The following is a 24,111-nucleotide window of genomic DNA, read 5'->3' on the forward strand; positions in this document are numbered from 1 at the left end:
GATCTTCCACAGAGCACTCCTAGCAGGGCTGACACAGAAATCTGACCTCAACAGGGGGATAGTTCACCTGCTCTGTGCCATCACTCTTCTCAACTTAGCACCTTCTCAGAGTTGTGCCAGGCAGGGATGGGTCCAATGTAACACTCACACTCACATGTGAAATAAATGCCATTGGTGACAGCACTGGAGTGAATCTGATTTATATACCTAGGGAGGCAGCTCTGTGCTGCAAATGGGTCCTGAACACTGAGCAGAGAGTGCCCAGTGCCATCTGCAAGCACAATGGAAGGGACAGTCTGATTCCAACCCTTACCTGGAGCCCTGACCCCACCTCCACATAGAGGAGAAAACCTGCCCTTAGTGATCCCAGCACAATCTCAGAATTCAGTGTCAGCTCCGATCCCTGTCTTTGATGAGGCTTCTTCTCCATTTGGGGAACTTTTGTTTCACCTTTTCTGCTCAAGACTGTAATGATCTGCAGGTTTCAGACATACTACATTGACCATTTCTAATGCTCAGAGTAGATAAGGACTGTTAGTGGGCACCTACATCATACAACACCAAAACCCATGTTCCACCTGGTCTGGAAATTAACGATGACTGAGCCTCTCCATGTCCCCAACACCACTGGCCCCATGACCACTCTGAAAATGAAGTGCAGGCTTCAAAAGAGGAAACTGAGGCTCAGAGATGGGGGTTCCATCCTCAAGATGGCTCCATCAGTGTGAGGTGAGCATGCAGAAATACAAATCAGCCACCACACAACCAGGAGAATTCAGCCCTGAGAAACACGGCACTGTGGAGTTGAGAACACCCCAGAATCTATTCTGGGTATTTGGGGGTAGGGAATTCTGTTGCTAAGAAAAAAGGAAGTCCATGTAAAGACAGTTTAGCAAAGGAAACCCATGACAAGCACCCAGAGAAGAGCTGTGTTTCCTGCCACATTTCCATGCATCTACTTTGTGCTCATTCCCATGATGAAGTTCCATATGAGTTGCACAGTCAGGTGTTCTCTGTGTCTCTTCTGCTCTGCTTCTTCCCTGTAGCAGGGAACTACAAACTCCCATCAGCATCCACAGGGCTGGGGAGGTGACTGGTCTTGGTAAGAACCCCACAATACAGTGCAGGTGGATAAGATGAAAGAATGAAGGTAACTTCATGGAAGTTTTGATTAGGAAGGACCAGAATTCAATCACTCTCATCTGGAAGAAGCCATCTCTGAAGGAACAAGGTGTGTTTGCTGTTACATCCTGGCCCTCATTGAGACAAGGACAGATCAGTTGGGTCGGATGGGAGTCGAAGAGACCCCGTTATAATTGCAAGTGTCTGCAAAGAGCCTAGTGCCAGCCCTGGTCCCAGCTGTAGAGCCCCAAGAACCAGTCTCCTGGGAAGGGAAGTTCCTCCTCCTGTGGCGCTGCTGATGTGACAGTGCTGTGACAGGCAGAACTCAGATTCCAAAGCCACACCCTGTATGTTTGTCTGTCCTGCAGGGCAATGTGGCCTCATCCATCTGCACAACTACAGCCATGGGTGGAGACAGCATGACCCTCACCCTCACAGCCTTGTTCTGCCTTGGTGAGACATGAGGGAGAAGAGGCACCCTAGTCTGGGAGGTACTCTTGTCAGTGGCTCGAGAGGCTCCAGGGAGGAGAGGACCTACTCAGGCTTCAGGGGCAAACCTCTCACAGGGAACTCTCTTCCAGGGCTGAGTGTGAAACCAAAGACCAAAGTGCAGGCAGGTGAGTGTGTCCTCAGCTGTCCTTCTTCATCACAAGGGACAAGGGTAGTAGAATGGAGAAGAGCATGTGTGGCTGATGCTGGGAGTGTTTGGAAGGTCCTGGATATCAGAGCTAGGATAGGAGGGGGTGATGTCTTGAGATCCAACCTCTGATTTCCTTGCAGGGACCCTCCCCAAACCCAGGCTTTGGGCTGAGCCAGGCTCTGTGATCTCCTGGGGAATGCCTGTGACAATATGGTGTGAGGGGACCCTGGAGGCTCAGGAGTACCATCTGGATAAAGAGAGAAGCTCAGCATCCTGGGATAGATGGAAGGCACTGCAGCCTGGGAAAAAGGCCAAGTTCTCCATCCCATACATGTCAGAGAACTATGCAGGGCGATATCACTGCAAATATCATAGCCCTGTAGGCTGGTCAGAGTGGAGTGACCCCCTGGAGCTAGTGATGACAGGTGAAAGGACTCTCAGGAATCCCAGCCCCAAGCTCTGCCCTCAGGAATGGGATCTGTTTTCAAGAGTATCCCCTCACCCAGCCCAGCCATGGGGACAATGTGGGAGGTGTAAGTCCATTAAACACAAAGCCTCTTTCTCTCCCAGGATTCCACTATACCTATCCCAGTCTCTCAGCTCTGCTCAGCCCTTTGGTGACCTCAGGAGGGACTGTGACTCTCCAGTGTGTCTCATGGCAGGAATTTGTCAGGTTCATTCTGACTAAAGAAGGAGAACACCAGCTCTCCTGGACTCAGAACTCACAGAATCTCCCCAGTGGGCAGTCCCAGGCCCTGTTCCTTGTAGGCCCAGTGAATCCAAGCCAGAGGTGGACATTCAGATGCTATGGTTGTCACAGGAACAACCCCTATTTGTGCTCATACCCCAGTAACCTCCTGGAGCTCCAGGTCTCAGGTAAGGAAGCCCCAGCCTTTCCCTTGAATGACCTGGGACTTGACCCAGGTCCCAAGGGAATCCACTTGATGTGTGGTAGGGTGAGGAGAGCCAGGGCTCTGATCCCATTGACAGAATGTGGGAGAGAGGGGACCAGTGATATAGAAACTCAGGGGACAGTGGAAATGAGAAATAGAGAGTCCAGATCAGAGATAGCTCTTCATGTGTGTCCTCTGTCCTGCAATTCAGGGATCCACTTAAATATTGTCTCTAACTACAACATTCCCTATGCCAGGTTTATGACAGACATGCCTCCTTCTCTCCTGCTCCCTTACAGGGACCCTCCCCAAACCCACCCTCTCAGCAGAGCCAGGCTCCATGATCATGCAAAGAAGCTCTGTGACCATTTTGTGTGAGGGGACCCTGGAGGCCAAGGAGTACCGTCTATATAAAGAGCAAAGCTCAGAGCCCTGGAAAAGACAGACCTCAATGGAGCCTAGGAACAAGACCAAGTTCTCCATCCAATCCATGTTACAGTATGATGCAGGGCGATATTACTGTTATTATCAAACCCAAGCTGGATGGTCAGAGCAGAGTGATGCCCTAGAGCTGGTAGTAACAGGTGAGAGGATGCTCAGGGGTCACAGCCCCTGGTTCTGCCCTCAAGAAGGGGGTCTGCTCTCAAGGGTGTCCCCTCTCACAGCCCAGCCCTAGGGAAAAGGTGGGAGGTGTGAGCCCATTTAACACACTGCCTCCTTCTCTCCTAGGAGTCTACAGCAAACCCAGCCTCTCAGCCCTGCCCAGCCCTGTGGTGACCTCAGGAGGGAATGTGACCCTCCAGTGTGCCTCACAGCAGGGATATGACAGGTTCATTTTGACCAAGGAAAAAGAACACAAGCTCTCCTGGACCTTGAACTCACAGCAACACTCCAATGGACAGTTTCAGGCCCTGTTCCCTATGGGGCCTGTGACCCCCAGCCATAGCAGGTTCAGATGCTATGGTTATTACAGCAGGAACCCCCAGGTGTGGTCAGGACATAGTGACCCCCTACAACTACAGATCTCAGGTAATGAACCAATCTTTTGGGGGCCCCAAACACATTGCCATGAGCCCTACTTACAAGGAGCACCAGGTAAGAGGGGGCTGAGAGGAGCTTGGGAACCCTGAGTCAGAAATCCAGAGAGTGAGAGACAGTGAGACCTGGAAGGCAGGACAGGAGGAGACAGGTGTTTGGCATTAAACAGCCCCTCAACCCAAGCTCCTCTTCCTTTCAGGGGTCTCCAAGAAACCATCCCTCTTGACCCAGCAGGGCCATGTCCTGGACCCTGGAGTTACCCTGACCCTCCAGTGTCGCTCTGACCTTGGCTATGACAGATTTGCTCTGTCCAAGGAGGGAGAACATGACCTCCCTCAGCGTCATGGCCAGCAGTCCCAGGCTGGACACTCTCAGGCTGACTTTCTCCTGGGCCCTGTGAACAGCTCACATGGGGGCCAGTACAGATGCTATGGTGCACACAACCTCTCCTCTGAGTGGTCGGCTCCCAGTGACCCCCTGGACATCCTGATCACAGGTGAGGACCCAACAGAATCAATCAGAGATCAGACTCTGCCTAGGCTCTGCTGGGGGAGCCCCAAGAGTTTTCCAGGATGAAGGGTGGGCTTTAGGGAAGGACAGAGACAGAGAGATGGGAAAGGGATTGGGAGAGGTAGAATCAGAGAAAACTGAGACAGACAGAGAGACCATGTTCTCAGGACAGTCCCTTGCGAGCTCTCAGTTCAGGACAAGGTGGGGCAGCCCCTCACCCTCCTTCTTCTCTGTAGGACAGCTACCTTACAGACCCTCCCTCTCGGTGCAGCCGAGTCCCACAGTATCCTCAGGAGAAAATGTGATCATGCTGTGTCAGTCATGGAGCCCAATGGACACTTTCCTTCTGTCCAAGGATGGGGCAGCCAATCCCCCCCTGCGTCTCAGATCAAAGTCCCGAGCTCAGCAGCACCAGGCAGAATTCTCCATGACTGCTGTGACCTCAGCCATCGGGGGAACCTTCAGGTGCTATGGGTCTCAAAACTCATCCCCCTACCTATTGTCAGAGCCCAGTGACCCTCTGGAGCTTATGGTTTCTGGTGAGTGGCCCCAGCCCCATCCTGTCTGAGCCAAAAGGATCACTGTAGTCTGTGCCTCTAGGAAGCTCTGGTCTGGGATAGCAATGTGGGGACCTAGGGAGGACCAGCTAGAGTGTATTTCATTCCTCGGAGAGGAGGAGGCTAGCAGGGGTCCCCCAGGCATGTGCTCCCCCATCCCTTCACTAGAGTTGAGAAGATATCAGGTTGGCAAGGGGAGGGCTTTGGTGAGGTAACAGGGCAGATGGAGAAGAGTGAGCAGAGACTGGGTCCCCAGGGGCAGTCCCAGACTCTCCCCTTATTCTTGTCCCCATTCACAGGACCCTCTGGTGTCCCCAGCACTGCACATTCAGGGTTGCATGAGTGTGGGGTCAAGGCACAGGGAAATATTGGGGCCCAAACTGGGAGAGGAATAGCCAGGCTGAGGTGGACAGCAAGGGCACCCAGCCTCTCACCTTCCATTCACCCCACAGGCCCTGTGCCTGTGGGTGGCCCTTCACCCTCATGGAGTCAGAACCCCAAAGAGGTAAGCAGGGTCTCTAGAAAGTGGGTATCAGGGATCAGGGGTTGAGCTCTGTGGTTTGTGCAACCTCCTCTGGAGACACTGACTTGCACAAGCCCCTCTCCAACCTGGGCCTCAGTTTCTCCAAGTATAAAGGATATGCCTGACTCAGTCCTCCAAGTTCTTTTCACTGCTGACCTTGGCTGAGACCTTCTAAGAGAGGAGACCTCCTGGGGGAGCCTCCAAGACTGATTCTGCAATGGGCATGTCCATTCTGACATGGTGTTGGTAATAGTGTTTAGGGAGAGACACAGTGACAGTGACATTGTGCAGGAAGGAACACAGGGCTGTGGTGACATTGTGCACAGAGGGCACAAAGCTGTGACAGGAGCATTCAGGCTCTTTCCCTCCAGCTCAGGGGTCTCAGCTCTAGTGGAGACATTGAGGCTGGAAGTCAGACTCCCCAGGTCCAATCCCAGATCTGCTGCTTCTTTCTGGATGACATGGGACCAGTGATTTGCCTCACTGAGCCTCAGTTTCCTCTTCTGCAAACTGGCAGGAAAGGCAATGCCAATTTGCAGGAGTGTGAGGGTCAGAGGTAAAGGGTACAAACACCCAGCACACAGGGCCTGGCACACAGTAGGTTCTGAATTAAGCAGCACTGTTCTTCATCCACTGTGTCACTTGTGCCCAAGGACTGGAGAGCTACCAGAAGGTTCTGATCGGGGTCTCAGTGGCCTTCCTCCTGCTACTGCTCTTCCTCTTCTTCCTCCTCCAACACTGGCATCAGGGCAAAGGCAGGAGGTCAGGTGAGTAGGGAGTGGGTGACCTGGGTCTCAGAAGGAGTTGGTCTCCTTGGAGAGGTGACCAAAGGTGAGCTCAGGCCATGAGCCTCAGGGAAACTAGCCAGTGAGCACAGGACTGCTTAGAAACCCTTCTGCAGAATCTCAGATCAGAAAACCTACAACAGGAAACACTTAATCCCAGTACCTGTGCAAATTTCAGCTTTTCTTTGACCTTTTCCATCTCAGAAACATAGACAAGTGTCCAGTGTGTTTAAAGTCCCTGTCCTCCCCTCTGGGGCCTGTGTGGTGCAGCTCTAACCCTCCTGGCCTGAGACTCTTCCCTTTCACACAGCCCAGAGAGAGGCCAACGTCCAAGGTCCTGCAGGGGCTGAGGAGGTAGCATCTAGGGACAGAGGCCTGCAGAAGAGGTAATTCCTGCTCAAGGACCCAGATCCCCACATGCCTGCATCCTTCACTAACACCTGACCTCCTTGTCTCCCCAGCTTCAGACCAGCTGCTGCTGTCCAGGAAGAAAACCTCTGTGAGAGGAAAAGGGGCCTTGGGAGGGAGACACCCAATGACTTGGGACCATGGAGGGAAGGAGGGAAAGGCTGGGCTCAGAATGAGTCAGACTGAACCCCCAACTGTGGACCTGGGATGTCACCATGCACTCTTGCTCTGTGTCCCCATCTAGGACAGCAAGGGGCCTGTGGGACTAGAGACCCCAGGACTCTGGCAGGAGGTGACCCTCATGTTCTGTCCCCACAGATGATGCTGTGAAGGACACACAGCCTGAGGACAGGGTGGAGATGGACATTCAGGTGAGAACTCTAAACCATACAGGGCTCAAGGACTTCTGTTGCCCAATTTTACCATCTCAATCCTCCCCTCAATCAGCTTTCCCCTATATCCAGAGCTGACCACTCTTTCTGGAAGCTCCTGCTTCTCTTCTTGCTGTGACCTCTCTCTCTCTTGACCTCTTGGTCCCTCTCTCCTGTCCACTTTCTGGCTCCTCGTTCTCTGTCTCCTAGTGAGCCTGTTCCTGGGTTTCAGAAGGACACATGAGGAACTGAGTCCCCCATACCCCTGAGGCCGCTCCATCCCAGCTGTCTACAGGGAACCCCTCTTGACCAGGATCCCTATAAAAGCTGCAGATGCACCTGTAAGCTGAGTGCCCCATCCACCCTGAGCTCATCTTAAGGATTGAATGCCATGTGTCAGAAGTGAAAAGTTCTATTAGAAAAAAATGAAGTAGAAAAGAGGGATTGTGTAGGGGCAGAAAGGGCCAGTATGAGTTACAAGGGGAACTATGACAAGGTATCTTCTGAGCAGAAGCCTGGAGAGGACATACAAACATCTACTGGACCAGCACCTTCAGGCAGGGGACACAACAAGTACAAAGGTCCTGGGGCAGGAACAAACTCTCCCAAGAAGATGGGTCGTGTGTCTGGAGTCAAGAGAGCAAGCATCAAAGTGTTAGGATGAGAGTTCAGGACTATGAGAAGGAAGCTGCCAGACCCTCAAGGCCTTAGGAAAACCCTGAAGCCTCCAATAGGATTTTAAGCTGATTTAAGTCATTAAAGGATCACTCTGGTCACCATGGGGAAAACTGGTTGAGGAGATCCAGGTGAAACCAGTAGGATATGTCTGTATTTTACTATCTCCCTGCTGCAGAGCCCACCTGAGGAAGACTCCCAGGGAGCGACCTATGCCCAGGTGAACCACTCCAGACTCAGAAATGGAGGAGCTGCTCCCCCTTCCCCTCTGGTGGGGGAATTCCTGGACAGGAAGCACACACAGGCAGGAGGGGACAGACGGGTGGGCAGTCAGGTGGGTGCTGTCCTCCCCAGGCCCCCAGTATCCCCAATGCCAAGCATTCATCTTCACTCTCATTCTCTCCCCTCCAGGCTGCATCTGAGGATCCTCAGGATGTAATCTATGCCCAGCTGTGCAGCATGACACTCAGACAGGGGAGAACTGCAAGTCCTTCCTCCCAGGGAGGGGTGCTCCCAGCAGAGCCCAGTGTGTATGCTGCTCTGGCTACCACCAGCCCAAGAGCTGTCCCCAAGGACACTAACTAATGGCCCCCAGCCAAGCAGGACCCCCTTACAGAGAGCTGCAGGAGATTCTGGGAACTTTGGGGACTCACCTGACTGCACTCAGAGATAACTAACATCCCAGGTTTTGGAAATAAAGCAGGATATTTCTCACTTATCAATGAGTAAAATGAGGAACGAAACAGAAGGGAGAGGAGGTCTGAATTGAATGACAATGCTAGTGATAATATTACACATCAGGTTTTTCTCACCCTGGAAATAACCTGCTTTCATTCTAAGTGTATTGTTTTCCTAATAAACTTTACTATGACTTTCACTACAAAAAAATTATGCATCAAAGCTAAAAAATAACAAAATAAGGACCATGAATGATATGCAGAATCTAGAACTAAAAAAGTGAATGTCATGAGTGTAAAACCCTGGGGGATGCTGTTTGGGGTAAACAACAGGAGGAGGAGGGAGAAAGGAGAGGGTGAAGGGGTGTGTGTGATCAAAGCACTTCATACACATATATGAAAATGCAACAACAAAAGCTGTTAAAATTGTTCAAAAAGGGGGAGGAGAGATAAGAAAGAGTAAAGAAGGTGGATATGATCAGAGTAAGTTACATGTATGTGTGGAAATGTCACAATGAAACCCCTTTGTACCATCAATAAACACTAAGAAAAAACCGGGGAGAATTGTGAACGAGGGGCAGCAATGCAGCCCAGTCCTGCAGCATGTAACAGCATGCACAGGTCCTGGGCTGATCCCTAGTAATGCACACAAAGCACTTTTTAAAAATCGATGGGAGCTAGGTGTGGTGGCACACGTACACAATTCCAGCACAAAGGAGGCGGAGGCAGGAGGATCAGGAGTTCAAGGCCAGCCTGGGCAAAATAGTGAAACCTTTCTCAAAAAAAATCCATGAACTAAGCTGTCATATCAAGAATTCAGGGTAAGAATAGCAAATTTTGCTTAATGAAGAGAAAGCGAAAGAAACAGATTAGCTGACAATGAGGACAGACAGACATGGGTGCAGCTGTCAGTGAGGAGTAAAATGCAAGGAAGGCAATCCTGCACATTTCAGAGGTAGCCACAGAGCACTCTGAGCAATTTTATGACAACATGCAGATAAAACACACAAATCCCCCAGTATGGTATTCACTAGGTGGACACAGGGAAAAATGCCAATATAAAATGTGAGCCATTTCATACACATCGACTGTCACAGACACTGTCTGTCTTTAAAAATGTTTCCCAGAATTGTGGGTGTGGAGTAAGTGGTCAAACGCCTGCCTAGCAAGCACAAGGCCCTGAGTTTAAATCCCATTACCACCAAAAATAAGAACAAAACATTTCCCCAGTGAAACTCTAGTTGAGGAAACTTTGCTGGTCATTTCTCAAACCCTTATGCAGTTACCAAGCACATATTCCCCAAAGTTACGCAGACTGTTTCTAAAACTAGAAAAGAGGAAATGCAGTCGAACACAGTTACCAGACCGGGAGGAAATTGCTACCAAAACTTGAGAAAACCACAGAATGTGGAAGTCACAGGACAATCCCTCACATAACACCCATCTGACCCCTAAAATTTTCAAAGATAAGATTCAGTACTATATAAAAAGGATAATATATCATGACTACACTGGTGTTTTCATTTTGTTTTGCTTTTTAATTTTGTTTGGAAGACAAGTTTAAATTCAATAATCATCCTAGCAAGCATGAGGTCCTGAGTTCAAGTGACAGCCCTGCCAAAAAACAAAAACAAACAAAATTAATCAATCAAGAGAATTGTACACATTAACAGAATATGTAAATTTATCATCTCTTGCATAACCTCACAGATAAATAAAAATACTGCAAAAGGGAAAAAAAGTGATCATCTCTATAGATGCAGATGAGCCTTTCAATAAACTAATACAATCCTTCATAATAAAAACTCATTAGAATTAAAGGGAATTCCTACCACTTACACAGATACTGTTAAAATCTCCACTATCATCATTTTTTCTTTGGTGCTACTGTGGAGTTTGAACACAGGGCTTTGCTTGAGACTCTAGTCCTGCTACCACTCATTTTTAAAGTGAGAATTTCAAGTCTTTTTGCCTAGTGTTGGGAGTGGCCCCAAGTCACTTCTGTTCAGTGATTTCTCTGGTATCAGAGGTACCAACCAATTATGTAAACCAAAACAGACTGAAAAGAACTGACAGGGTGAGAAGATCTCATCACCCACCACTGACACAAGTGTGTGTATAGGAAGCATAAAATCATGTAAACACACTTTACTCAAAATAAAAAGGAATATTGCGAATTAAGCACCCTACACCAATAATCTCAACAGGAGGCTGAGGCAAGAGGACTGAGAGTTTGAGGTCAGCCTGAGCTACATAGCAAGACCTGTCTCAAAAACCTAAAAAAATAAAAAGGAAGGAAGGAGAAAAATAATTATACTTTCATGTCTGGAAAATATAGGAGTCTTACAAATGTGTAAGGCCTTTATCCTCATGCCTTATTTTTGTAATTGTTATACGTATTATATCTAATATCTATACACATAATTATATCTATATCTAACACATTAAAAATATCACCAGAAAAAGTTAGAATTTTTTATTTTAACAACCATTCATACATTAAAGAACTCTTTTTTTGTGGTACTGGGGTTTGAACTCAGGCCTACACCTTGAGCCTCTCCACCACTCCTTTTTTGGGATGGGTTTTTTCGAGGTAGGGTCTCAGGATCTCAAGAACTATTTGCTCAGCCTGACTTCAAACCACAACCTCCTGATCTCTGCCTCCTGAGTAGCTAGGATTACAGGCATAAGCCTTCTGGCACCGGGCTACATTAAAGAACATAAGAAAAGAAAAATTATATTTACCTTTCTTTGCCCTTTTTCTTTTTTTTTGGCAGTAATGGGATTTGAACTCAGAACATTGTGCTTGCTATGCAGGTGCTCTATCACGAACCACTCTGCCAGCCAGCCCTCCTTCTTCATTCTTGTTTTGTCTTTGTTGAGACAGGGTCTTGCTACACTGCCAGGCTGCTCTTGAACTCAAGAGTCCTCCCATCCCAGCTCCTGTGTAGCTGGGACTACAACATCTGCCATCATGCCTAGTTCTAGTTCTGCTCTTTTAATTTTCATGCCTCCCTCTGGAATTATTGCCATTTTTCCTGAAGTACTTACTATAGCATTTCTCTTACATCATGTCTGCTGGCAGCAAATTTTCTTAGTTTTCCTTTCTCTAAGAATTGCCTTTGGGCTGGTGGAGTGGCTCAACACAAGGACTTGAGTACAACCCTTAAGTACCACCAGGGGGAGGAAAAAGCCTCATTGTAGGCTGGGCATGGTGGCTCAAACCTGTAATCCAAGCTGCTCAGTGGAGAGATCAGCAGGACTGTGGTTTGAGGCCAGCTTGGGGGAAAATGACACATCAGCAAACAAGCTTTTCCATTTCTACAAAAAGTGCTGTTAGAACTTTGGTAGGAATTATATTTAATCGATAAATCATCTGGGAAAATGTTGCCATCCTAACAATATTAAATCATTGAATTCATGAACACAGGAGGTATTTCCCTTTAGGAAAGTCTCCTTTAATTTCTTTCAGTTATGCTAGTTTGTGGTTCTTCACTGTCCAAGTCTTGTGCCCTTTGGTTAAGTCACTTCCTAAGTATTTTATTCTTTTTACACTTTTGTAAACACAATCATTTTCTTAATTTTCAAATCACTCATTGATTTTTTTGCATGCTGATGTCTACATATAAGGTCATGTCATCAGAGAACATGCTTATGATTAAAATTAAGTGGTTTTAATTTTCTCTTTCAATTTAAATGTTTTACTTCTCTTTGCCTAATCTCTCTAGCTAAAACCTTAGTCCAAGGGTGAGAAGAAATGGCCAAAGTGGCTTCCTGATCTTATACCAGAACTTGGGGGAAAGCCTTCAGCCTCTCACCACTGAGAAGGTCAGCTCTGGGATTTTCAAAAATGCCCTCGCTCATGCTGAGGAAATGTTCTTGTTTCCCTCTGACTAAAGGGTATTGGAACCCGTCAGGTGTTTGCTCTGAATCCACTGAGCTGATCATGCCTTCCTTTCATCCCTCTGTGCATACAGTGCACTGCCTTGACTTAGGTCTGTCAAAACAACCTTGCTTTCCTGGAATACATCCCACTGGGCCATGATGAGTATTTCTCTCAACATGCAGTCGATTTGGGAGCTAGGATTGCTGAGAAATGTTGCATTTGTATTCATAAGGGCCATTGACTGACGGTTTTCTGAGGCTGCCTTTGCCTGGCTTTGACATCAGAGTAATGTTTGCCTCATGGAATGAGACTGGAAGTGGCTGCTCTTCTGTTTTTTGGAACAGTATGAGAAGGTGTTCATTTCTCTCTAAGGTTTGGTGGAATGCACCAAGGAAGCCATCTATTCCTGGGCTTTTCCTTGTAGAGAGGTGTTTGACTAATTCATTCAGTCCTTTTACTGGTTCTAACTTTGTATTTCTTCTGTGTCAGTGTCAGTGGCTTGTCTCTAGGAATTTATCATCTTTATCTAGGTTATCTAATTTCCTGTTTTACAAATGTTCATAATATGCTCTCATAATCATTTTTTTATTTCTCTGCAAGGTCTGTAGAAACATCGGCATTTCCCATTGTAACTTTGGTAATTTGAGATGGATCCCTACTTTTCGTGGTAAATCTAGATAAAAGTTTGCCAATTTGTTGATTTTTTTCAAGAACCAGCTTTTAGTCAGGCATCCATGGCACAAGCCTGTAACTCTACCTACTCAGGGAGCAGAGATCAGGAGGACCGTGTTTCAAAACTAGCCCCCATCAAGTAGTTTTCAGGACCCTGTTTTAAAAATACCCAACACAAAGAAGGGCAGGTGGAGTGGCTCCAGTGTTACATTGCCTGCCTAGCAAGTGTGAGGCCCTGAGTTTAAACCCTTGTGCTAAGAACAAAAAAAAAGGAGAACCAATGTTTGTTTTGTTGATTCTACTGTTTCTCCATTTTCTATTTTACATACCTCAACACTAATCATTATTTTCTTCTTTCCCCTGGTTTGGCTTGTTAGTCTTTTCCAAAGACTAACTAAGGTAGGTAGTTGGGATACTTTTTTATTTTCTCTTTCACTTTTGCAGTGCTGGGTTCCTAAACCTTCTTTTTCTTTTAAGACAGAATCCCACTATGTAGTGCAGGCTGATTTTGAACTCTCTATCTTCCTGCCACAGCCTTCAAGGTGCTGGAGTTAAAGATATGTGCCATAACACCCAGATCTTAATTTTTTTATTTTTTATATAAACAATAAATCTATGGCACATTACTTCTGTTTTGCATTTGACAAATTATTTAGTTAAGGAAAATATTTTTAAACTAACACATATTTGTTTTCAAGCAACCTGTAAATACTGTTTTGTTTTGTTTTGTTTTTTTAAAACATCATTTAGTTTTGCTTTTCTTGAGCTGAAGGCAGGCTCTTTATTAAACAGATATTCATTACTGTCCTGCAGGGCAGATGAGTACAGCACAGCAGTGTCAGAGGCCTGTGTCAGCCCCAGGAATGTGGATCTCCCTACTGCTCACAGTTGGCAGACTTCTTTGGAAAAGTCCCTAATTCTGGGACAGTCAGTCTCCAGGTTTGAAGCAGAATTGGAAGGCTTCAGACACTGGCACACATCCAGACAGCATCAGGGAGGAGATGTCCATGATGTGCCAGGTCTCCTCCTCGGACACCACTGAAGCCTGGTAGGAAAGCAACTGCATACCTCCCTCTGCTATTACAGAGTGGGATGGCTGAGCCCAGAACATGGGCAGGGTGGCTGCAGTGTAGAGGTTCTTCTGGCCTGAAGACTACCCCACTGAGCACCTGAAGCACAGGCACAGTGCCCAGGACTCAGCCCACAGCCTGGTGGGGCCCCTACCTGAGCCATGGTCAGGAGATACTCCCCACTGCCCTGCTCCCTGGTGCTACAGAACTGCTGGTGGTGGTGACATTAAAACCAACCTCTCTCACCAGAAACTTGGTATTCACCAAGTTCACATCCGCCTGCTGGGATGCCTCTTTGGGGAGGGTGGCAATGACAACAAGGCGTAGGCAGTTCCCATCATTCTTCAGAGACATTTCCTGTGTTACCACCAGGATGGCCTTTGGGGAAGCCAGCCCAGGCTCCTGTCAGTGTTCCCAGAGATACTGCAGACTAATCCAAGGCTTGATGTGTGAACAGAATGCACTGGTAAGGGCACACATGTTTAAAACCTTACAAGAGATTCTCCCTCACCAAACAAATGGTAACTTCTACCCCATAGCGGCTCTGGGCTTCCCTTGTGCTGGAGTCAGGTAGGGGCAGCTGATGAAATTCTCATGGTCCACCAAGGCTCGGTCCTTTGTCGGCTCTCCTGCAAACACATACAGTCAGCTCCAGCACAGTGACTAGACTGCAGGGCACAGCAGGGTACCTTCATCCTGTCCCTACTTAAGCACAGATCACCAGACTTGGTCCTTCTTGCCCTGGGTGAGGTGCTGTCACTCAGTAAGTCTGTCATGGAAGGCAGAGTTGGTATGTGCACAGTGATGAAACCACGGAGAGGCCAGATCTCCTCCAGGGGCAGCTGCTGAACACTGATAGAGTCATACCTGATAGAGTTCATCCCAAAGTACTGCATCCAGATAGCCTGCCAGTCCAAGAATTCCCAGGGTCCTCCATTCAGCTCTGTTCACAAAATTCTTTCTGCTCCCCTATGCCATCGAACTATCCCCTGGAGAATCTGCTTGCCCAAGCACACGATCCTCCCACATGAGCTCAGCAGCACTGTGGCCTGCGGATGTTCCCATTGGGAGTGTCCATGACCAGGATGCCCTTCATTGTGGCTACCTCCAGATCCACCCCATCCACACCAGTGCCAGCCCTGCCCTTTTCTCTCTTTTTCCTTTTTTTTCTTTCCTCCCTCCCTCCCTCCTTCCTTCATTTACTTTTAAAAATATTTTTATTAGTATATGACAGTTAATACAGGGGGTTTCGTTGTGACAGTTCCATATATACATACATTGCACGCTGGTTTGGTTCAGCCTCTCAATTATTCTCCCTCTTCCCCAACGCTCCTTCTGAAAATGACTTTGACAGGTTTAAATGTTCCATATTCATATATATGTAAAAAGGACTTCAACCATATTCACCTTCTTTCATTCTCATCATTTACATCTTTTTTATTTTTTATTAATTTTTTGGCAGTACTAGGGTTTGAACTCGGGGCCTTATGCTTGCTACACAGGTGCTCTTACAGCTTGAACCAGCCCCACATTTTTTTTTCCATTCTGAGTTTCATGTTTATTGCATTTAAGATTGAGGGAGGATACATCAAGCAGTATGAACTCCTTGTGCCATCTTGCCTGAAGTCATCATCTTAAAAAAATTAACATGCCTAAATAAGGTTGATGCTGCTCTTTTGAAAAATCTAGTTATAGTTAGTTTAATACAGAATGTGATAATAGACCAAGGTTGATGTTGAGGCATGTAACAAAATATCTGTTTAGGATTCTTTTTTTTTGTTTTTATTCATATGTGCATACAAGGCTTGGGTCATTTCTCCCCCCTGCCCCCACCCCCTCCTTACCACCCACTCTGCCCCCTCCCTCTCCCCCCTACCCCCTCAATACCCAGCAGAAACTATTTTGCCCTTATTTCTAATTTTGTTGTAGAAAGAGTATAAGCAATAATAGGAAGGAACAAGGGGTTTTGATGGTTGAGATAAGGATAGCTATACAGGGAGTTGACTCACATTGATTTCCTGTGCATGTGTGTTACCTTCTAGGTTAATTCTTTTTGATCTAACCTTTTCTCTAGTTCCTGGTCCCCTTTTCCTATTGGCCTCAATTGCTTTTAAGGTATCTGCTTTAGTTTCTCTGCGTTAAGGGCAACAAATGCTAGCTGATTTTTTAGGTGTCTTACCTATCCTCACCCCCCCTTATGTGCTCTAGCTTTTATCATGTGCTCAAAGTCCAATCCCATTGTTGTGTTTGCCCTTGATCTAATGTCCACATACGATTTTTGGTCTTTTGGGCCAGGCTAACCTCATTCAGAATGATGTTCTCCAATTCCATCCATTTACCAGCGAATGATAACATTTCGTTCTTCTTCATGGCTGCATAAAATTCCATTGTATATAGATACCACATTTTCTTAATCCATTCGTCAGTGGTCAAGCCCCACTTTTATGTGGGGTATTTCCAAGAACTATTGGCCTGGAGTTGGCTTCAAACTGTGATCCTCCTGATCTCTGCCTCCTGAGTAGCTAGGATTACAGGTCTGAGCCACTGGTGCCCAGCTTCATCTTATTTTGAATGTTAGCACTGACAGCTATAAATACGCCTCTGAGAGGTGTTTTCATGACACCCTGTAGGGGGTTCGTTTGTTTGCTTTGAGATCCTGAGGGTTGAGCAGAGGGCCTTGCACTTGCTAGGCAACCTCTCTAGCACTTTAGCTATGTCCCAGAGACCCATCTTGTAGGTTTATGTTGTGCTTTTATTTTATTTTTCCCAACCTATTTTATATGTTCACTTATAATTTACTTTTTAAAAGTGTGCTGTTTTAGTTCCACATATTTGTGAAATTGCCTGCTCCCCTTCTGTTATTATTTCTAGCTTAACTTCATTGTGGTGGGAGAATTTAGCATGTATGATTGAAAAAATTTTAAATATGTGTTTATTTGTGGCCTAACATGTAATATATCCTGGTGAACATTTCACTTACCATTGAAGAAAATGTGTATTCTAGCCGGGCACTGGTGGCTCACGCCTATAATCCTATCTACTTGGAAGGCAGAGATCAGGAGGATCTTGGTTCAAAGCCAGCCTAGACAAATAGTTAAAAAGATCCTATCTCAAAAACAACCATCACAAAAAAAGACTGGTGGAGTGGCTTAAGGTGGAGGTCCTGAGTTCAAACCCCCGTACCACCAAAAAAAAGTGTTTATCCTGTTTGTTCATATGTATGCATGTACTGTGTCTGAGTATGCAAGCACATATGCATATATAATCTTTTAGGTCTAGTTAGACTGCACTGTTGCTCAAGTCTTCCATTTCCTTGTTCTCTTCTGCATGGTGGTTATAGGCATGTTTTGAGAGTGGGATGATATCTATAACTCTTATTGTAGAATTTTCTACTCCTTTCATTTCTGTTAATTTTTGCATATTTTCAGTTTTTAGGTACATATGTTATTTTTTATGCCTTTTAATGGACTCTTATCAAATTAAGTCCATTTTGCCCAATATTGGTATAAGCAGTCCAGCTCTCTTGGTTACTATTTGCATGGAAATCAAACTATATTTGCTTTGAATCTAAAGTGAGTTTTGTGGAGACTTTAATTGGACCATGTTTCTTTATATATTCTGCCAATATATGCCTTTTATATGGAGGATTTAAGACATTTAAAGTACTGACAAGGAAGGACTTCCTCCTGCCATTTTGTTGTTTTCTATCTTTTTTCCCTACTCAATCCTCCATTACCTTCTTTTGTGATTTTTTTCTAATGTACTATTTTAATCTCTTCCATTTTCTTTTTTGGGGGGCTTTTTTTTTTGGCTGCACCAACTGAGATTTGAACTCAGGATTTCCTCGCTTACTAGGCAGGCATTCCAGGACCACACATCCAACCCTCTTCTATTTTCTTTTTCTTTGAATTTTTAAAAATTCTTTCCTTAGTGGTTACTGTGTTGTTCACAATTAACATCTTATCTTTTTCTTTTCTTTATTTTCATTTTTGCTCTTTTTAGATAGATTCTCACCTTGCAGCCCAGACTGTCCTCAAACTCATAATCCTCCTGCCTCAGCTTCCTGAGTGCTGGGATTACAGACATGTACCATCACCCCAAGTTTCAATATTAACATTTTTGTTGGTGGTGGTGGAACTGGGGTTTGAACTCAGGGCCTCACCTCCAGCCCAATTTGGCACCTTCCTTTCAAGATGCATAAACACTCTACTTGGGAGTGAGAGGGGGATAAAAGAAAGGATACTGAGGGGTGAAGAGGATGGGATGTATGCTGCATATATACATATCAAGACAGCATAATGAAATCCACCAAACACCGTTTGAAAGGCCAGGTGCCTGTAATCCTAGCTATTTAGGAAACAGAGATTAGGGGGATGGTAGTTTGAAGCCAGACCTGGGCAAAATGGTTTGTGAGACCCTATCTCAAAAACAAAATCACAAAAAAGGGTTGGTGGGGTGGCTCAAGTGCTAAGAGCGTCTGTCTACATCCTATGCAGCTTACAGACCTAAAACAAATGCAGGGAAAGGGAAAGAAACCTAAAACTTGGATGTGGTTGATGTGCTCACTATAGAGGAGTGAATAAAGTAATCTTAAACTGGCAGAGGCCACTACAGGAAGTAGTGAAGAGCTGTGGTAGAGATGAACCAATGTGGGTTACAATACACAAGCCCATGGAAGCAATGCTATGAATCTCTCTGTATAGCTATCTTTATCTCAAACAATCAAAAACACTATGTATTTCTTATTATCTCTTATGTTTTCTCTTCAACAAAATTGGAGAACAAGAGGACAGAACACATTCTGCCTGGAAGCTGGGGTTGGTGGTGGGGAGGTGGCCCAAATAATGTATACACATGTGAGTAAATATAAAAATCATAAAATTTTAAAAAGAGCATCTGCCTAGCAAGTGTGAAACCCTCAGTTCGAATCCCAGTGCCATCAAAACAAAAGAGGGGGAGAAGAAGTGGAGAAATGAGAATAAAATGGAGGGGATGAACTTTTTCAAGGTACACTGTACACGAGTAGGCAATTGTCACAATGACAGCCTCTTGTACTATTAATGTATAATAAATTAAAAAGAAAAAAAACGCTACACAGATACTCTCCACTATATGCTGCCATAAAATACACCTGTATACACTGTGTGCTCATTAACGTGCTTTAATGTTTGCTCTTTGAACAGTAGGTCATGACACAGGCTCCCTCCATCCACCCTCCCCACGAATGCTAACTTCCTCGGTAGGGGTGCCAGGTTTATTTGCTCAAACTTCTGTATGTCAACAGCTCCACAGCCACTTCCTATTTCCAAGGTTGCCCTCTGCTCAGCCTCACTTATCTGATGACCTGCACTGCAACTGCCCTGTCCACATTGCAGGCATTTAACTTTGCATCCCTCTGACTTCTCCCAGGCTAAAGGAGTGGAATCAGGGAGACATCCTGACTGCCTTTTGAACATGCCCATTCCTGCTCAAACCCTCAGGCTTCAAACAACCCCAGTACATGCCTCCCCATCCCCCTCTTCTGGCTTACGACCCCTTCAGGATGACCTATACTTACCTGTGTATCTTAGCCTTCAGGGAGACTTACTCTACAACCTCTTCCCTCATAAGAACAGCTCCCAGAGAAGCCCAGCTTGGACACTTCCCTATCTACTAGGAAGACAAGACACCAGAAGGCCCATCAAGGTGTGGACATGGGCACTAAAGTAATGAACCCCAAGCAGGCTAGAGACAATCAGGAGCTTCCAAGGACTCCAATTACAATCTTTCAGGGCTACCAAAGCAACCCAGCTGTCCCTAAATCCATAGAACCTCCATCAAGACATTTCCTGAAAGTGGCAAACAGGGAGCACCTACCACCTGACCCATTAAGCTAATTTGTCAAAAGACCCTACACTGAAGCTGGGCACTTAACTGACCTAAGAGCCCAAAGTGGCTGTAGCTACGGAAGGGTTTTCTCACTTTCAAATGTTCCCCACTTCTTAGAACCTAAACTACTTCCTCCCATCTGACACAATTTCTCAGAAAGGCAGAAGTAACAGCAGCCCACTTCTCTCCAGACCATGTATGAAGAAATTCCTTTAACATCCCCACCCAAAGGTCACTAACCCACTTCCCACTCACCAGACCCTTCTTGAGACAAACATCAGCCACTGTGCAGGAAATTTTTAATTGGTTTGCTTCTGCTGTGCTCAACCATAAGTATTTCACCATCACTAAGTAAGCCCTCAGCTCTACTGCCAAGGTGATAATGACATGCACTTGCCACTTCCTCTGACCAGACATTTGGCTCATTCCTGAGCATGTGCAAATGTTTGGCTGTTGAACTCTGTCCTGCTCACTACTGTGTATTATAGCCTACCAATAAAGACAACCATTTGGGAAGTGTTCATGAGCATGTGGTCTTTTAACCAGGCCTCTCCTATCCACCTGGAAACACTTGAGGGCAGGAGGTGCTGCAATGGCCTGGCCTAGACCCAGCCAAGCTTCTTCCACCAGGTAAGGAAGTATTTGGAGCAGATACAGAAGACTGTGGGAATGGAACACACAAACACCAATTCCAAAGCACTGATACTGTTTTGTGATCAGACTGGAAAACTAGACACTTCTACAGCCCATGGAAGGGTGGACTTAATCCTCCTCATCATCATCACCAACTCCAGCACCGCCCTGCATTCTTCCTCTTCATACAGCCTGAACGGCGACCCCCATATGAAGAACGCAGGGAGAAGTCAATGTGCTTCTGGGATAAATTTAGATACTGTGATTTATGAAAATGGAAGTGAGAGTATTTAAATCTCATGCAAACCAAACTCAACAACACATTTAAAGATCACATGTCGTTTCTTTCTCTTATTTCCTGAGTAATTGAAGTCCTATTCAGAAAATAATTACTTCAGCCAATATCTTCCAGAATTTTCTCTATTTTTTCCTGTAGTTTTTCAAAGTTACTGGCCTTACTTTAAGATTTTTGATCATTTGGGGTTGATTTTTTTTTAACAGAATAAGAGATAGGGGCCTAGTTTCAGTCTTCTGCATATAGACAGCAAGTTTTCCCAGCACAATTTGTTGGAGAGGCTGTTTTTTCTCCATGTGTGTTTTTGGCTCCTTTGTTGTATTTCAGATGGCTGTAGCTGGATGATTTATTTCTGAATCTTCTATTCTGTTCCTTCAGTATTAGTGTTTGTTTTTGTGCCAGTACCATGCTGTTTTTGTTACGACAGCAGTATAATTTGAGTTTACTTTCATCAAAGAAACAACTATCAGAATCAAGAGACAGCCCACAGAATAGGAAAAAAATCATTTACAGCTACCCAATAGGTAAAAAATAAATATATATACCAAGGAAATGCATTGGAAATTACAAATGGATGTGGCATCAACAAATGGTAGACCAGGAGCGCTCTATCATCTCCCCAACCCAACAGTCACTGATTTTGACAGACAACCAAGGATGAGATCACCTTTGTGAGAGTGCAGTGAAGAATTAATTTCCAGAACAAAATTGGAACAAAAACATCCAGGAGTGGACACATTGAGGAGAGTAAGAAGAACAGTTCTGCATCACCTTCCTCATCCTCCCCATGGGAGGAAGCTCAGTGCCGAGAAACACATCTTCCTCCTAATTCATCCTGGAGAGGACACAAAGGAACAGTGATTGCAGGATCCCCACTATGTGGGCTTGGTCAAGAAGCCCTCTTTCCTTCTACACACCAGAGTCCATTGGGGCATTCTCAATATCTATGTTGTCTGTGTATGACAAAGAGAAGACCTGTTGTTAGTAGTCGTACAGTCATAGGAACCCCACTTCCAGAAAGAACAAGCTGAGACAGCCTCACAAACCCAAATGGGCACCCTGGTGAAGATATTTGCCTCCCAAAGCCAGTCAGCAGATATTCCCCATCACTCCATTCCTATCCCTACATGAGCGTGACAGGTGAGGAGAAGGAAGAGATTGAAGAAAGAAGAATCCAGCCCAACCTCTGAGCTGAAGAGGGAGGGAGGAAGAGCAAACCACAGCCCCACAACCTCCTCTGTCCACTTTTCAAGCATCAAGTGCAGTGTGCAGCCCCCACCCATGTGTTCACACTCCTGGTCTGTTGACTTACAGAGTACCATTAGCCTAGAAGAGTCACAGTCTCCCTCAAGATCCTTGCTGACCTTAGGTTACCCTTTTCTATATTGAGTGTGCATAGAACGGTTGTAGACATAGGGATTGGGAGGGAGGAAATGAGTAAGGGTGAGCTCATGTATCCAACAGCACTTAGGTCACAGATGCTGAAGGGTTGTCAATGTTAGAGGAACTGTGGGAAGCAGAAGCTCAGCTGTGGGAAGCTCACCTGATGGGGCAAAAATACCAGATTCATCTTGGCTTATCCCCCTGATGCTGGTTTATATGGGTTGTTAAAAAGTCATCCCAACAGCCCATGCAATCAGTCTCCACTCTGTAAGTGAAGAGAATATCTCATTTAGAGGACAGGCTGTCTGGGAGACTCAAAGGAAGTCACTTCCTGAAGTCGAGTTTCCTCAGCCATTCTTGGAATGGAAACTTGGCAAACTTTGTCTAAAACTGGGGTCTATCTATCAATGTAGAATTCGCTCTCATGTTTGCAAAAGTTGATCAGTTCTGAACTTAGGTCACATGGACTTCCTTGGAAAGGAAGAGTCAGAAATCAGTTCTTCATTCTACTCTGGACATATTTTGTCCCCACCAGAAAGTGTGGTCACTGTGTGAGGAAAGAGCAAAGGTAACATGTGAGCACAAAATTGTATCCTTGGTGAGGGCGCCATGACAAGGAGGGTGTGAAAGTTCACCTCTGAGTTTGAGCTTGGCTCTACCACTCTCCTCAGCAGCCTCTCCCACTCCCCTCATGCCAATTATAACTCAACTCATAACCAGATTTTAGGGATGTGAAAAAGGAAATTTTTTTAAAAAGTGTATTTGTGGGTTTGTTGATTTTTTTTTACAGTGGGAATTTGTTAAACCTGATCAAGGAAGAAAGACAAACAAGAGACATTCTTTTCCTAACATTTTTGGAAACAAGAGTCCTGGGTTTGGTTTAGTTTTCACACTAGTATACTCACACACCTTGAGGTCTGAGCCCTGGTTTGATTTGGGCTAAAAGTCAATTCCCATCATGTTTAATGTGGAGGCACACGCTTTACAGTTCTCCCTTTAGAGGAAATATCCCAGTCATGGATTTACCTACTCACAGCCCTGTCTATCCAAGATCAATACTTGTACATCAGAGATGCCTGAGGCTTGTGGAAAAGAAAAACATCCATTCAACAATTTAATTAAGGCAAAAAAGTTGAATCAAGTAATAAGCTTTATTTATAAAATAATCCCACCTTCCCCAAGCCCTGAAACCCTAAATGACACTTATGTCTGAAAATCCCCAAGACTTTTCACCCTCCATACCCCTACCTGATCCAAGCCCCCTCACCTTTCACCAGCTCAATCCTCCCACACTGACCCCACCTCCTCCAGCTTCCACAGGCCCCCATGAAATCCATGTTCCCCTCCATAGTTACGCCCTTTTTATTTCAATTCATGCACTTGATAGAGCTGTAATGCACTTAGCAGACAACACACAAAGACAATAAATGTTGCCTCATGCCCATGAGCCTTCTCACCTAATCCCATCATCACACAAAGCCAGGCACCTCTGATCTGCTTCCTCCAACAATGATCCATGGTGTACCACAGTCTCCGCTCCGTGGTTCAAGACTGGTGGTTGCCTTGCAGACAGGTGTTTATGGACTCATTTCATTGCTTCATTGATTTTCACCTAAAAACTCATTACACATTTGTTTTCACTTCTATGAACACAGCCCTATGTTGTCTCAGACCACACTTTCCATGTCCTTGTAAAAACATGTTGGCCATAGTAGAAATCTTTCTGCATTTTGGTGTCAGAATATTTTATTCATTTCCTCTCATTGAGAAATATTATTTTTCTTGATCTGTTTTGTGATCTATATCATATCTTTCCCTTATTATATAACAATCAAATGCTCATTAAAGAAACTCCTCATGAAAACCAAGTTAAGTGATCTGCCATCTGGTATCCCCTGCCAATTTTATAAGGTCAACATGTATTCGATATCTCTTTGGATGTTATTTTTTATTCATTTATGAAACCAAATTTTTATATAATTTAATCTCATTTTTGCCTATTTTCACATTTATACAATAAGTTTAAGTAAAATGAGAGATTTTGTTCATTGTGGTATGTCTTGATCTTAGAAAGGATGTTCTCTAAATAATTGTAAGACACAACA

The 24,111-nt window shown here is 45.3% G+C and overlaps 1 protein-coding gene, 1 long non-coding RNA gene and 1 pseudogene across 29 annotated transcripts; 1 reads left to right on the plus strand and 2 right to left on the minus strand.

The window, feature by feature from the left end:
- The first annotated feature begins 948 nt into the window (after window positions 1-948).
- Window positions 949-8,399, plus strand: LOC109685402 (leukocyte immunoglobulin-like receptor subfamily B member 3). Of its 28 annotated transcripts, XM_020162230.2 has the most exons (15): window positions 951-1,231; window positions 1,491-1,575; window positions 1,704-1,739; window positions 1,903-2,187; window positions 2,333-2,638; window positions 2,955-3,239; window positions 3,385-3,684; window positions 3,893-4,189; window positions 4,440-4,742; window positions 5,937-6,050; window positions 6,379-6,454; window positions 6,530-6,567; window positions 6,795-6,847; window positions 7,701-7,856; window positions 7,934-8,399. In XM_020162230.2, exons 2-15 carry the CDS (start codon window positions 1,527-1,529, stop codon window positions 8,105-8,107), a joined length of 2,472 nt encoding a protein of 823 aa, XP_020017819.2. In that variant the 5' UTR covers window positions 951-1,231; window positions 1,491-1,526; the 3' UTR covers window positions 8,108-8,399. The 28 variants fall into 28 exon arrangements, 19 of the variants coding, with proteins under 19 accessions (XP_073914350.1, XP_073914352.1, XP_020017819.2 ...); XM_074058249.1 differs by lacking the exon at window positions 1,903-2,187 and having other exon boundaries at window positions 949-1,231; XM_020162229.2 differs by lacking the exon at window positions 951-1,231 and having other exon boundaries at window positions 1,427-1,575.
- A 1,315-nt stretch (window positions 8,400-9,714) lies between these two features.
- LOC141417971 (uncharacterized) lies at window positions 9,715-11,584 on the minus strand. Its single transcript, XR_012442581.1, has 2 exons — window positions 10,945-11,584; window positions 9,715-9,813 (listed from the first exon to the last, which is right to left on the minus strand). It is a non-coding gene; the product is annotated as an uncharacterized lncRNA (long non-coding RNA).
- Window positions 11,585-13,553: 1,969 nt separating this feature from the next.
- On the minus strand, window positions 13,554-15,617 carry LOC141418103 (D-3-phosphoglycerate dehydrogenase pseudogene; annotated as a pseudogene).
- Window positions 15,618-24,111: the final 8,494 nt, after the last annotated feature.

Source organism: Castor canadensis, chromosome 16, assembly GCF_047511655.1.
Source record: "Castor canadensis chromosome 16, mCasCan1.hap1v2, whole genome shotgun sequence".
NCBI classification, from domain to species: Eukaryota; Metazoa; Chordata; class Mammalia; order Rodentia; family Castoridae; genus Castor; species Castor canadensis.

Coding starts and splice junctions, on each gene's coding strand:
- LOC109685402 (XM_074058246.1), top strand. CDS start 1,583: ATGAGGGAGAAGAGGCACCCTAGTCTGGGAGGTACTCTTGTCAGTGGC. Junction 4,190..4,439: donor CCTGGACATCCTGATCACAG/GTGAGGACCCAA, acceptor TCTTCTCTGTAG/GACAGCTACCTTACAGACCC. Junction 6,568..6,794: donor TGTCCAGGAAGAAAACCTCT/GTGAGAGGAAAA, acceptor CTGTCCCCACAG/ATGATGCTGTGAAGGACACA.